General features: G+C 41.6%; 1 protein-coding gene across 3 annotated transcripts in view; it reads right to left on the bottom strand.

Moving 5' to 3' along the window:
• Positions 1-15670, bottom strand: part of LOC147693577 (solute carrier organic anion transporter family member 2B1-like) — a 617951-nt gene that overhangs the window by 576666 nt on the left and 25615 nt on the right. For all 3 annotated transcript variants that reach the window (XM_086933807.1, XM_086933808.1, XM_086933809.1), the window contains exon 2: positions 8568-8679. In XM_086933807.1, the coding sequence (XP_086789933.1) occupies positions 8568-8645 (78 nt within the window). In that variant the 5' untranslated portion in view covers positions 8646-8679. The remainder of the gene's footprint in view (positions 1-8567; positions 8680-15670) is intronic.

The following is a 15670-nucleotide window of genomic DNA, read 5'->3' as shown; positions in this document are numbered from 1 at the left end:
CACACATGTCCTAAGGACATGTGTGTCTGTAACTTTACAGTTTAAAAAATGCATGTTTGTGCTTTTTTAAACAATTTCGCAAATTACCACGAGGTTCAACTTTGTGGTAATTTGCACTTGCAATTTCAAATTTCGCAATTTGAAATCAAATGATGCCTAGCATTTTAGAAATCGCAAAATTGCGATTTCTGAAATGCTATCGCAATTTTAGAAATCGCAAAAAAGTTGCGATTTCTAAAAAAGCATGATGCATCTCAAAAAGCATTTTTGGAATCGCAAACGGCCGATTTTAAGGAATCGCACCGTTTGCGACTCCAAAAATGCTTGATGCATGTGGGCCTCAGACCATCTTAGATTTTAAGGACTGTAAGTGACGCTCTTTGTTAATCTCCAAAAAGGCAAAAAAGTCTAAAAAAGGCAAAGGCACCAAATGTACTCTGAGAGGTTTCTTCCTAGGTCTCTAGAAGAGATTTCAAACTATTTCAAGTTTGCGCTGTGTTTAATGAAGACCACTGTCTTACCAGCCTTACCTCTTTCAAACCATTCCCTTTTCTTTACACACACCCACTTCTTCCACTCCATAAAACAGCATACCCTAGCAGCTCAAAAATCTGGTACATCACCTCTTAGTCGAATAGCACAGTGAAACTGTGATAGAACTTTAAGTTGTACACACTTAGCCATTTGTAGCCAGTGAAGAGTAGCCATCACAGGGATGCTTTGTCAATGGTAGTGAGCTACGTAAAAGACAGGTGACCAAATATCAGATTACTGGAGCTAAGGCATAAGATATTCCAGGACTCCTATAAAAGAGAATTACTTTCACTTAGGCAAGAGCCTATGATGATAGTAAGTTGAGCAAGACCATCTCCTGTTACAAAGGAGAATCTTCTTTACAGTAAGCCAACACTATGTATACATTAAAAGTGCAGTTAAGTGGCAACTTATTTTCAAACAAAGGGATAGCATAAAAGACGGAACTGGCCCCAGTGATCAAATTCTTGGTTTTCTCTAAGTTAAGCTTGTGTCTGTGGTTCTCCGTTCAAATTCAAGTGTCTGTAATGCAAAGCTGGAATTTTATTTAGCACATTCAAATCTAAATGGTCCTGTATTATTAAACCAACTGACAGGCTATTTGTTTATTTATGTGAATGTATATAGTTGTTAATGCAATTTCCAAATTATCATTTCCCTGCAACCTTTGGCTGTTTGCCTGCGTAACTGGGTGAGTGAGTGTGTAGTAGTTGTGTGAGTGGGTATGTTAGTGTGTGAGTGAGTCTGTGGATGGGTATGTGAGTAACTGTATGGGAGTGTGAATGAGTGTGAAAGTGGTTTTCCTGGGTCCCATCATGGATGTGTGACTGGCTGTGAGTTGGAGAATGGGTGTGTGAGTGTATAAGGGTGTGTGTGTGTAGGTTTGTGCTGCATGTGTGTGTGGGTGTATAAGTGGGTATGTTGGTATGTGAGTGGGTGTGTCTCTAGCTGTATACGTGAGTGTGTGGGTGCCTACATAGATCTATGAGTGGATATATGACTGGTTCTTTGGGTCAGTAAGTGGATGTGTGAGTGGCCTTTATGAGTATGTAAATGGATATGTGGTAGTTTTTAGATCTCTGACTGGGTGTGTGAGAGGCTGCATGGGTGTGTAACTGTGTGTGAGTGGTTGTGTGGGTGTGTAATAAGCATGGGCGGAAAATCCGTTTCGCTCGCGGATTTTGCGGATTTTCGGTAAATTCGCAATCCGCAAGATTCGCGAATCTCCCGCAAAATCCGCAAATCCGCGAGCAGCGGATTTTGCTCGCACTGTTCGCGTGAGTTCGCGGCTTCCCAGTACAACTTCGCGCCCCGCGAATAAGTGCAAAATTGCAGAAATACGATCTTAGCAAAACTGAAACTACTTACCAGGTTCAAAAGTTCAGGCTCATCATTAGTAGCCATTTCCTGTAGTGCTTCCTGAGGGGCCCCTCCAGAGTTCAGTTGCCAGTTGCAACTATTATGTGACCCTGCTCTGAACCTCAGAATAGTTACACATATGCCACAAAGGTCCTGAATTACAGCTAAGGGAGACAAGCAGGAGCCAGGCTGGAAGTTCAAATCCATTAATCAGCCCCTAATTCATTATTGTCAGTTGGGGCAGGGCAGGTGTTGTAACTAATTTTGCAACAATGAAAGCACTTAGCAAGTGCAAAAGATCACTAATCAGGAAGCACTAAGGAAGCAGGTGCCAGCTAAAAAAATATTCTGTGACACATTAATCAGCCCCAAATTAATTCAGGTCACTTGAGGCAGGGAAGGTGTGCTTGCGTTGCCACAATAATGTACACTGACTGGACAACCAGAGGGTGCTGTGATGAAACAGAGGGTGGCATGGGTGGGCCAGAGGGTGGCATGAGTAGTCAGAGAGTGGCAGTGGTGACAGAGAGTGGCAGTGATGAAGAAGAGTGTCCCAAACAGGCTGGACACGTAGAAACAACAAGTTCGCGAAACTTGCGACCCGACAGGTAAGTTCGCAATTTGCGACATTGTACAAAACCCTCGCGAACTGGCAGAAACCCGCGCAAACACACAAAAAAAAAATCCGCAAATTCGCGAGAATTCGCGGATTTTGCGGATTGCAAGTTCGCAAATTCGCAAAATTCGCGAACGCGAGATTCGCAAAATTCACCCATGCTTAGTGTGTAAGTGTCTGTGTGGGTCTGTGAGTGGGTCTAGCAATGGTTCTCTGAGTGGATGTATCAGTGACTGCTGGAGTGGAGAAGTGTGGCTCAATGGTTAGAGCGGCAGACCCTAATGCAGAGGTCTGGCCCGGGACCAGGGTTCAATTCCCCGCCTCGGCGGGTGTTGGGCTCAAAATTCCATGGACCTGATAATTCTCGCCTCGGTGCCTATTCCAATCATGGAGTCCCACTTTGCAACTCTGGGCAATAGCTTGCTTAATCTCCACAACAGCCCCCACAATGCTAAGGATGCCTGGCCTCCACCTTGGGGGTGCCCAGGAGTGGACACCTCACAAGGAAAGCCAGGATGGGTTCCACAGCGGTATTCGTACAAGCGCCTTGAGACCCTTGCGGGTGAGTAGTGCGCTATACAAGTATCAATTTTAGTGTGTGAGCGACTATATCGATGTGTGACTGAGTGTTTAAATCTGTATAAATGGATGTGTGAGTCATTTTTATCAGAGTGGGTGTGTGAGTGGCTGTATGTGTGTGGGTGTGTTAGTGGTTATGTGGATGTGTTATGGGGAGGTATATACATGGGTGTATAAGTGGCTGTGTGGGTCTGTGAGTAGCTGCATTGGTGTGTATATGGTTATATGAAAGGGTGTGTGACTTCTTGTTTGGGTCTAAGTGGGTATATGAGTGGCTGTATGGGTGTGTGTGTAGGGGCTTTTAAGTGAATGTGTGAGTGTCCGGGGGTGAGTGGGTGTATGTGTGGATATATAAGTGGCTGTGTGGGTCTCTGAGTGGTATATGAGTGCCTATGTGGGTCAGTGAATGGGTGTGTAAGTGGCTTTATGGGTGTGTATGTGACTGCATGAGTTGGTGTGTGAGACTCCGTGTAGGTCTGTGAGTGCATCTAGCAATGTTTCTCTGAGTGGATGTATCAGTGACTGAATGAGTGTGTGAGTGGGTGTGTGAGTGACTATATGGATGTGTGACTGAGTGTTTGAATGGTTGTATGAGTGTGTAAATGGGCGTGTGAGTAATTTTTCTCAGATAGGGTGTGTGAGTGGCTGGGTGTGTGTGTGGGTGTGTTAGTGGGTATGTGGGTGTGGTAGGGGTAGGTATATACATTGGTGTATTAGTGGCTGTGTAGGTCTATGAGTAGCTGTATTGGTGTGTATATGGTTATGTGAGTGGGTATGTGACTTCCTGTGACTTCCTGTGTGGGTCTAAGTGGGTATATGAGGGGCTGTATGAGTGTGTGAGTGGGGGCTTCTAAGTGAATGTGTGAGTGTCCGTGGGTGGGTGTATGAGTGGATATATAAGTGGCTGTGTGGGTCTCTGAGTGGTATATGAGTGCCTATGTGGGTTGGTGGATGGGTGTGTAAGTGGCTTTATGGGTGTGCATGTGGCTGTGTGGGTGGATTTGTGAGTTTCTACATGGGTCTGTGAGTGGGTATGTGAATGGTTCTTTGAGTGTCTGAGTGAATGTGTGAGTGACTGTATGGGTGTATGAGTGAGTGAGTGTATGGATATGTGACAGTGTGGGTCTGTGAGTGGATTCCTGGGTCTCTGGGTCTCTGAGTGACTGCATGGGTATGTCAGTGGGTGTGCGAGTGGTTGTGTGGGTGTGTAAGTAGGTGTGTTATTGGGTGTGTGAGTACCTGTGTGGTTCTGCGAGTAGATGTGTGAGTGGTTGTCTGGGTCTCTGAGTGGATGTGTTAGTGACTGTATGGCTGTGTGAGTGGGTGTGTGAGTGAGGGACTGTATGGATGTGTGAATAGGTGTGAGTGGTTGTGTGGGTGTATGAGAAAGTGTGTGAATGGGTCTTTGAGTAGGTGGATGTGTTTTAAATTTGGTTCTGGATCCGCAGTGGATGCACACTGGGGGCCGCACTGAGTACTGTAGTGGATCTGTGGGATCTCAAACACACAAAATAAACCAATTTTGGAGAATTTCCTGCCCTTGAAGGGGCCCTTAAAGACCCCTCCATCAGTCCCATGGGTTCAGCATACATCTATTCTGATACTTTATATCCTATTTAGTCTTTATTTTTCTACCCCCCGGGAACTGTATCCTGATTCATAAGATCGTTGCCAAAAGTTTTCTCTCAGGTTGCAGCCAGTCAATCGCGGCATTGTTGTTGGCTTGTGGATCCATAGATCTACCATGGTGGATCCGCGTATCCAGATATACATACATCTATTTTCTTTAAAAACTCCAAAACTACTGAACTGATTCACAACAAATTACAAAAAACACTCTTTCTGGACCAAGATCAAGATTTCTGCCAATTTGTGTAATTGCGTTCAACAGTTCAGGTTGTAGTCGTGTCTGAAATCCCTATGGGAAATTGAATGGGGAAAATGCGTTTTGGGACACTCCATTTTTATCAGCACCTGCTTGATAAATCACCCAAACCAGACAGGAGTGGCAAACAAGTTTTGAAACTTTTGTGAAGATTCGTTAAATGGCTCCAACGTTATTAACAAAACAAAAAGCTTTGTTCCTATTGAAACTAGGTCCTAATTGTATTCACATAATGATGACCGTCAGTAGTTTAAAAAAAAAATAAAAAAAAGATATATATACACACATATATATATACATAGAGAGAGAAAGACAAGTACTCATACACACACACATAAGATGTATTTTTTTAGACCTATTGAGATGTATACAAAACAGAAGAATAACTAGAAACATATACATGATAATCTACTGATCAAAAGTTAAACTGAACCCATGATGTGAATTTTCTTAGTAGAGCTTCCGCAGATTTATCCTGGAGCAAATGAAGATTCCTTTCTACAAGAACCAATACGGGGTCTGCCAAATCACATGCAAAGCTGAATAATGTTTTATTAGAACAGCGAATGACTGTTTTTTGCTGGCCAGCATGACTGGCCAGAGATGTGTCATAAGGATTTTTTTTTCTACTCTGGTGCACAGCAACCACAATGTTGTTCAACATGACTCATAACATTAACCCCTTCGCTGCGGCGGCTATTCCGCCGCAGCGCTAAAGGGGCGGGGCGGCTGCGCGGCCGCCGCATGCTGGTGACAGAACCGCTCCGTCACCAGCTACAGTTGAGCTGTGCTGGTGACGGAGCGGTTCCGTCATGACCCGCCCCGCTCATTAGAACGCCCGCGCAGGTGCGAAATCAGCGCCGCGCAGGCGCGGCGGCCGGGCCATGACGGAACCGCTCCGCCATCAGCACAGCTCAACTGTAGCTGATGACGGAGCGGTTCCGTCATCAGCATGGAAGGGGTTAACAAAGCCAATAGGTCTACTAGCCAAACCATATTGGCTTTACCAATTGTCGTTTATATTGGCAACACAAAGTGTATCCTGAAGGAGAGAAATATTGCAACTCAGTTACTCATTTAATTTGATAACTGTAAATCAATTCCCTTACACATAATGCTCATAATGTCATAAAGAAAAATGTATACTGCAAAAATTGCAGCTAGGCATACTACCTTATGCATTGACATGTCTTATGGGTCAAATAAAACACACTTTCCTGCTGTCAGAATTACATCACCAAACATTATTTCTCTCAGTTGCGATGGCGATTCTAGGCACATCTCTTGTTAAGCCTAGAGTGGTGACTATGTGAACTTTGCAAACATTCGCCTGGGCATTGATTGACGATAAAGACCGGCTACAAATATTATGAAGTTCTCACTCATATGACTTGAATCAGCTTGTCTTTGACTTTAGTTTTGATTTGGAGACCTTGGCATTTTAGTGAGTGATTCTGAGTATATGTTCAATTGTTGAGCTTTGGTTTATTGTAATATTGATTGTACATTGGGTCTACAGTATTGTGCAACTCAGCACTTGGTCCTCAGAGTGGTCTTGTGTATTTGTTAGACATATAGGGCCAGATGTAGGACGGCTATTACCGGTCGGTAATGGCCGAAATTAACGAATTTCGGCCGTTACCGACCAGTAATAGGCTTTTGTTATGTAAGGGGCTAATTTACAGATTCGGTAAATACCAAATCGGTATTTACCGATTCGGTATTTACCAAATCATCATTTACCGATTCGGTATTTACCGAATCAGTAAATGACATGTAGGAAGCCCTTTAAAGAGTGCTTCTGTGCTTTAAGGATTCGTTATTTACCACCAACTACTAGTTGGTGGCAAATAACGAATACCTCTGTAAATGCAAATCTGTGCATTTACACCTATGCCATGTGACATACATACATGCCCTTAGGGCATGTATGTGTGCCACAGGTGCACACAAGCACTATTCAGGGGTGCAACAGGGTGTCAAAGTGACACCCTGCCACCCTTGACGTTTTCCCTATTTTACCGAATCGGTAATTACCGATTCAGTAATAGGCATTCATTCCTATAGGCCTCCAGGCCCATAGGAATGAATGGCAATTACCGAATCGGTAAATACCGATTCGGTAAATACCGAATCTAAACGATTCTGTATTTTTTACCGAATTATTAGCAACATAGGATTTACCGATTATAAAATACCGAATTGGTAAAATTCGGTATTTTAGAATCGGTAAATCCTATTTACCTACATCTAGCCCATAGAGACCAAAACATAGACAAATTAGCTACCACATCCACATAAATTGCTTGATGAAGTGATAGCGCAATTCTTAAATTTAAGCAGGACAATACAGTTGGGTGGTCTCCCTATGTGTCTGAGATTACCACCAAAATTGAGAGAAATAGAATTCGCTGATCTTATTCTGACAGCGGGAAAGTCTGTTTTATTTTACCAATATGATTCATATTCTTTGTGATTGATGAAATCTATGTTAATGTATGAGGAAATACTGTTAGCCACAGTTTTTGAGGTATAAATAATTGTTCTTGGCTACCTTTTGTATATTGGAATAGATATACAATTACCAAATCCCTCAAATGAGTAACTGAGTTGAAAATATGTCTTTCCTTCAGGAGAACACTTGGGGCCCGATGTAGGTAAATCTATATTTACCACCTCATAAATACCGAATCATACAGATTCGGTATTTATGAAGTGGTAAATTAGAGGGGGGGAGATGTAGGTATTTCAGATTCGGTAAATACCGAATCTGTAAGATTCGGTATTTACCGATTCTGTAAATACCGATTCGGTATCCCCCATTGATTCCTATGGGCCTTGAAGCCCATAGGAATCAATGGGCATTACCGATTCGGTATTTACCGAATCCGTAAATACCGATTCCAGCAAGGGTGCAGGGGGTGTCACTTTGACACCTTCTAGCACCCCCAATACTGGCTTGTGTGCCATGTGGCACACAGACATGCCCTTGTCTGTCACATGGCATAGGTGTGCATGCACACATGTGCATGCACACCTGGATTCGGTATTTTAACACCCAATTGGATTGGGTGTTAAAATACCGAATCTGAAAGGCCTGTGGGACTCAGAAGAGTCCCACCTACATCTGGAAGATACCGAATCGGTAAAAATACCGATTCGGTATTTTACAGATTCTGTAAATTTACCGATTCGGTAAATATACCGAATAGGTAAATACTGGCCCCCTACATCTCAAAGTGCCAAATACCGGTCGGAAACGGCCGATTTCGGCCGTTTCCGACCGGAATTTGCCACCTACATCGGGCCCTTGGTGTTGTTAATTTTTATAACCAGTCTCTTCAGGCAATATTTGGTCGCCCTATAGTGTTGTGCCTAAGTTAAGGCTGATAGTTTGCCTGCAAGGGCTTTTACATTAAATTAAGTTTTGTTTATATAGCACTTCATGCCATGCGATGCAAGTGGAATTTCTAAAGTAAGAAACCTAACCTAAACATTGCCAACAAATGATCATGTAACATTTCGTATTTCGTTTTCTTACCATTCTCCTGGCATACGGCCCACAATACCAATGTCTTTCATCACTTGTCCTACCTTTATGCTAGAAAAAGGATTCTTGGAGCATGCTTTTCTTTCTTGGTCGGCACTGTTCTTTGGTATTGTGGCTTCCATATTGCTGGATGTGTATTTTAATTAACCAGATAGTCTGAAAAAATAAAACATGTTTTTAAACCAGAGAGTCCTACAAACATGTTAGGTTGGTCTTTTCAATAATGTTCAACAATGAAAAGTTTGAAAATAACACTGGTTGCTTAACAGGTACAAACTTTTATTATTAGACCCAAACTCACATTAATGTTTTCCAGTGGGGGCTGATGGGGTGTAGGCTGATTTTGTTGCGGGGGTGGGGCAGTCCGGCCAAGTTTCTAGACTGCAGCATGTGAATAAGTATTGTAAATGGTTTTAAAAGCAATTCAAAACCCTTTGTTTTTGCACTTGGGTGGTCCTGTCTCCTGCCAAGTCCCTACTCGCAGAGCTGACCTGCAGTGCTCTCAGGGGCAGACAGGGCTGAGGAGTCCAATACCTTTGGGTCGAGTCTGCGCTATATAAAACTGGAAAAAAATGGCCCCTATGGTCAGACAGGGCTGAGGAGTCTCCTCTTGACTGGCTCAGAGAGTTCGGTACAAATATGATATTGAATAAAATCCAGACCTGCAAACTCGGAAGTGAGGCACATAGAACAAAACAAAAAAATGCGGCTACAGTTTATAGATACATAGTGCAACAAAAAATATCAGACGATTACTGCAAACAGTAATACATGTAAACAGTGCATATGGTTGCTGTGTTCAAAAGACAGGTTGTGTTACGTCTTAAAAGTCTTAAAATTAGGATTTTTCTCAGTTTAGTAGTAGTAAAGTTAGGAGTCCTAACTTCACTACTACTAAATTGAGAAAAATCCAAATTCTAAGACTTTCGGTATTCACAGAAGGCATTTAGGAGTCCTAAAGTTAGGAGTCCTAACTTTACTACTCCTAAATTGAGAAAACTCAACATTTTAAGACTTTCGGTATTCACAGAAGGCAGTTAGGAGTCCTAAAGTTAGGAGTCACTGAGGTGTATGCTTTTGCTGCTTGACATTTAATTTGATTAGAAGCTCCTGGAATTATTTGCTATTGACATTTGTCTTCTTGTGGAAATGAAAATCCACATCAACAGCACAACTTTTTCTTCTTTGGAGACATCGACTTGCGTGCATCTACCTTGTGCTTTTGCTAGCTCTTTCTGTTCCAGCTTTCAAACAGCAGCTTGTGGATCTGCTATTTCCTCTACCCTTGTAACAAGCGGTACTTTTTCTAAGCAGAGCATCTCTCTCAACATTCCTCTCCTGAAAAATTCAGAAAGACCACCAACGATGACTCACAGATGTATAGCATCTTCATCATTAATTTCACTAAACTTGCTGTTTTTTTTAAGCTCTTCAAGTTTTTCAACAAAATTGTGCATCCTTTCACGAGCTTGCTGTTGTGATCGAATGAAAACTGAAAAAATAGTAATTTCCCCTTGACTATGCTTCAAAATTCTAATACAAGCATTTATGAAATAACAACTGAGATGTAAAAAGACATTAGTTTTATTCAATCATTTTAAAATAGATCAAATTAAAAACACAATAAAATACATAGATTAAAAGAAACTGGTCCCTCCAATAATACAAAAAGCAATTTCAAGTAAAGTACATTAACATCAAATTATGACCCGCATAATTACATACATGGACAGACACATGAAGGACATTCAGATTAGTGCAATACAATTTGTACACTCTATTAGGCAGATGCATCAACGTTTTCATTTGAGATTCCTTATTTGCGAAAAATAAGGAATCGCAAATAAGGAATCGCAAATGACAATGCATCATTAATTTCACAATTTTATTGTGATTCGGTAAAAATTGCAATTTTTACCGAATCGCAATAAAATTGCGAGTTCCAAATTGCGATTTTGCAATTCCCATTGATTCCTATGGGCCAAAAGGCCCATGGGAATCAATGGGAATTGCGAATTCGCAATTTGGTACTCGCAAAATGTGCATGCATTCCATGGGTGCAGGGGGGGGTCCAAAGTAACCCCCCCTGCACTACTGAAATGTATTTTAAAGTGCATGTTACACACACACAGATCCTAAGGACATGTGTGTCTGTAACATGACAGTGTTTAAAAATGCATGTTTGGGCATTTTGACACATTTTTGCAAATTACCACGAGGTTCAAACTCGTGGTAATTTGCACACCCTAATTGCGAAATCGCAATTTTAAAAATAATCATGCATTGCCCTAAAGACACCTATTTAGGAATCGCAAACGGCCGAATTTTGCAATTCGCACCGTTTGCACTTCCTAAATAGTTTGATGCATCTAGGCACAAGTCCTTATTAGAACCTTAATACATCACACTATACTATTTGTACTTATACTAATGTTATGGAGTCTTGAGTTGTACACAAAAGGTGCCTCAACGCGTTTTGATGGTAAGAAATTATTAATCCATCTTTGTCGAGACTATCTTTGTCTCTGTCCTAAAAGCAGGATCATGTACAATAATTCACCCCTGTTTTCGGTCAAACAACGTCAAAAGTACGGCGTTGCCAACTCCATATTATACTCTTCTGATAAGAGCGTCACAAGGAGGTCCTCCTGATGGGAGACTTGATATATGGCGATTAGGGCGTCCTATTGACGTCTGTGTTGTAGTTGGATCCCTCTGAATCTGATCTAGGATCTTCGGTAAGATTAAAATATGCCCACGTGTAGATCAGTGTTTGTTATAAACAAGGGAACCCCATACAGTAGAACCTGGGGTAGAATGATAATTTTATAGAACAATGGTTCGGAGTAGGCCTTATGCGGTCCTTTAAAGAAAACAGAGGGTGTTAGCGAGTATTTAATAAGTCGCTAGGGAGCATTGGAAGTAGGAAAAAATTGGAGTTTTTTATTTTTACTCTTTTCTCATAACAATATATAAAAATATATATACACTGTATTGCAGGTGCTCAGGTGAATAGTACGGTGCAGGACGTGACATAGGTGATCAAAGTGAACGAACTGTCACACACAACAAGGATAAAAACACACAACAATTATATACAATGGTACAAGTGAAATTCCTTGGGTAGGTCGACGGCGTTTCGATCTATATTGTTTTAGATCTTCATCAGGACAGTTGAGCCTCCTGAAACTACAGAAAATTCAATTATACTCTCTTTCTTATATGTTTTCCTACATGTTTGGATCTGACATTGTTTTTGTGCTCCCGGAGAGATTTAAAATTAAAAAGGAATATATTCCCAAGCATGCACATGTTCAATTTTCTAAGCATGCATTTTTGTGTGAGATGGAATAGTTCGGGGGTAGATGATTAAATCTCACCCAGGTGCGCGGTGTTTGTTCAGGCTTAAGTTATGCGCGCATGCATCCAAAAGAATTGACTATTATAATTAAAAAACATTATACACCTTGCCAGTGGAGAGGGCAAGGATGGTCATTCGTGCAATACAGCTGGGTGGATGTCGCAGCTTTTCAAGGAATCTGTGGGTAATTTAATAAGCATGGGTTGGGCTCAGTAGCTGTAATCATTTATTAGGCCTTGGCGAAATGAGGGACTGAGGAGTAAACATAATTGCTTATTAATCCAAAGACTTACATAAAATTGGTTAGATTCCAGGCTTTTATTAGGGATTTCAAGTGGCGATTGTTCACTTCTATGTAGGTGAAATCCTACTTGGACTCTTAAATAAGAGAAGGAATTAAAAGTTATTAGGACTCTAGGTGTATTACTGGCCATAGTCAGAGGAAAGAGGGGGTATTTACTTACAGAAAATTAGGTCAAAACATAATCAGTGCCAAAAGCGCATACGTCGCTATGGTAGAGAAACGTGCCTGAAACTGAAAAACATCATCAGTGGTCAGGGCATGCTTCCCGACCTGCGCGCGCACTATCCCAGACACGCTTTTAATGGAGTCCGGGACGCTCACTCCTTTGTGAGCTGCTGTAAAGAGGTACTCGGACCCCTTGCCTGCCGCACCGACCTGCAATAATTAAGTAAGTGAATCGCCAACCCCCCGGCCTCTCTCTCGCCATGCTGACTCTAATAGATTTGAACTCGCCACGCACTGACCGGTACCATTCTTTCAGTTTCAGGCGCCCATAGCGACGAATGCGCTGTGTGAACCCACATTACTTGCGTAAGTGTATCGTCGATAACGTGGCCATAACCACCACAATTTCTAACTAAACAAAAGCATGCCCTGACCACTGATGATGTTTTTCAGTTTCAGGCACGTTTCTCTACCATAGCGACGTATGCGCTTTTGGCACTGATTATGTTTTGACCTAATTTTCTGTAAGTAAATACCCCCTCTTTCCTCTGACTATGGCCAGTAATACACCTAGAGTCCTAATAACTTTTAATTCCTTCTCTTATTTAAGAGTCCAAGTAGGATTTCGCCTACATAGAAGTGAACAATCGCCACTTGAAATCCCTAATAAAAGCCTGGAATCTAACCAATTTTATGTAAGTCTTTGGATTAATAAGCAATTATGTTTACTCCTCAGTCCCTCATTTCGCCAAGGCCTAATAAATGATTACAGCTACTGAGCCCAACCCATGCTTATTAAATTACCCACAGATTCCTTGAAAAGCTGCGACATCCGCCCAGCTGTATTGCACGAATGACCATCCTTGCCCTCTCCACTGGCAAGGTATATAATGTTTTTTAATTATAATAGTCAATTCTTTTGGATGCATGCGCGCATAACTTAAGCCTGAACAAACACCGCGCACCTGGGTGAGATTTAATCATCTACCCCCGAACTATTCCATCTCACACAAAAATGCATGCTTAGAAAATTGAACATGTGCATGCTTGGGAATATATTCCTTTTTAATTTTAAATCTCTCCGGGAGCACAAAAACAATGTCAGATCCAAACATGTAGGAAAACATATAAGAAAGAGAGTATAATTGAATTTTCTGTAGTTTCAGGAGGCTCAACTGTCCTGATGAAGATCTAAAACAATATAGATCGAAACGCCGTCGACCTACCCAAGGAATTTCACTTGTACCATTGTATATAATTGTTGTGTGTTTTTATCCTTGTTGTGTGTGACAGTTCGTTCACTTTGATCACCTATGTCACGTCCTGCACCGTACTTTTCACCTGAGCACCTGCAATACAGTGTATATATATTTTTATATATTGTTATGAGAAAAGAGTAAAAATAAAAAACTCCAATTTTTTCCTACTTCCAATGCTCCCTAGCGACTTATTAAATACTCGCTAACACCCTCTGTTTTCTTTAAAGGACCGCATAAGGCCTACTCCGAACCATTGTTCTATAAAATTATCACGTGTAGATCAGGGCTGCTATTCCTATAGCGTGATCAGGCGGCCTCTGTAAGTGCGTACTGTCATACGTCAATGCTGCGCGCTTCACGATAAATATGTCAAAAGATATAGACACTTGTGGAAACCGGGGCTTTTAACCCCAAAGACGTGATAATGTGGCCTCTTTAAGCGCGATCTGGCTTTTGCTGCTAGATTGCGTTTCCCATTGTGGACGTCAAGAATAATCAGGGGTCCCTGTAGGCTTCTCTGCTCTATCGGAGTGGCGTCTCGTCTGGGGCTCTGTGTAGAATGAAAATTGACCTTTCATAGTCGATATTCGCCTTCGATTGATCTTGGCTTCTAATGCTTCCTTGATTTGAAGGTATTATACTGCATCAGCTTGTGGTTTTTATTCAGCACTTCTTATACTCTGTCACCAGAAAGGCTTGCTTCTACTATGTTCCCTGTCTGTAGTTTGGGGTCAAAATAGGGGATTTCAGTTGCATTTTCAATTGTATCTTTTATTGTATTGAAGCTTTGATTACATTCCGTAGCCCATTGGAAAAGGTGATTCTGTTTTGTCAACTGTCTCAATAGGGAATAGTATTTTAACATCTTGTGGGTGGCACATAGCTGACAGTGCTTTCACTTTATCAAGATCAGGATTCATTCTCCCATCACAAAATATGTGTTCAAAGAGTTTAAGTCTGGTATTGTGAAACTCACACTTTGCTGTGTTCAGAGTAAGACCTGCATCAGCCGGCAACTGGCACACTTGTGTAAGAGCCGCCATATCATGTTTTTTTGCTTTGCTCCAAATACCAGTATGTCATCACTGTAATTAAACCAAAAGAGGGGGGTTTCCTTTCTGTGGTTATTTTATAGAGTAAGACCACTGTTGCGGGACAGATTTTGCAGTATCCTCAAAAATCTGCAAAATCTGTCCCGGAACAGTGGTCTTACTCTATTGGTCTGATTTATTGTACAATCATTATAAAATAACCACAGAAAGGAAACCCCCCTCTTTTGGTGTCACTATTTCCCAGTCCTTTCTGGGTTGATTCGGGAAAACTCTCTCCTGTTTTTCGCATCATTGTAATTAAAAGCATTTGTGACAGGTTGAATTATTCAACGTATAATATCCTGAAATATCTTAATGATTTTCTTTTCATCTACTTCTTCTAGAGCATCTATGAAGTCTTTTAACTTCTTGTTCCATGCAGTCCACCTGGCTCCAATATTCTGCTTCTTCACTGGTGGTGGTTTCAGAAACACATCTGCATCAATCTTTGTGCTCTTTTCTAATGCCTTTCAGAGCATATGCTGTTTGGACAGCACCAGCTGTTTTTCCGGGCCAGTACCTTCTGCAAGCACTGGCCTTGTGCTTGCACTTGCATCATCACACTCAAACAGAGGTTGCAAGACACCATGGGGCATATTAGCAACAAAGTGGTAAAGAGAGGTGTTAGCCGCCTTGGCTAAACGCCTCTCTACAACACTTCGGAAACACTAGGCTGCACCATAGTACCAAGGATATGGTGCAGCCTAGCATTTCCCCCTGCGATGGCGATAAGTTTTACAACTTAACGCCAGCACAGGCAGGGAAGGTTTGTTTATGTACAGGAAGGAGTTCCTTCCTGCACATAAACAAAGCTTAATTGCCATTTTGTAACTTACATGTGTGCTGCTTTATGCAGCACACATGTAAGTTACAAATTGGCATTTTTAAAAAGAGGTTTGTTTATGTACCAGAAGGGACACCTTCCTGTACATAAAGAAACCTTGGCATTTTGCTTTTTCCATATGTG

This window comes from Lissotriton vulgaris, chromosome 8 (assembly GCF_964263255.1).
Source record: "Lissotriton vulgaris chromosome 8, aLisVul1.2, whole genome shotgun sequence".
Taxonomy (NCBI): domain Eukaryota; kingdom Metazoa; phylum Chordata; class Amphibia; order Caudata; family Salamandridae; genus Lissotriton; species Lissotriton vulgaris.
The sequence above is the reverse complement of the archived record's forward strand: the minus strand, read 5'-3'. Positions and strand labels throughout refer to the sequence as shown.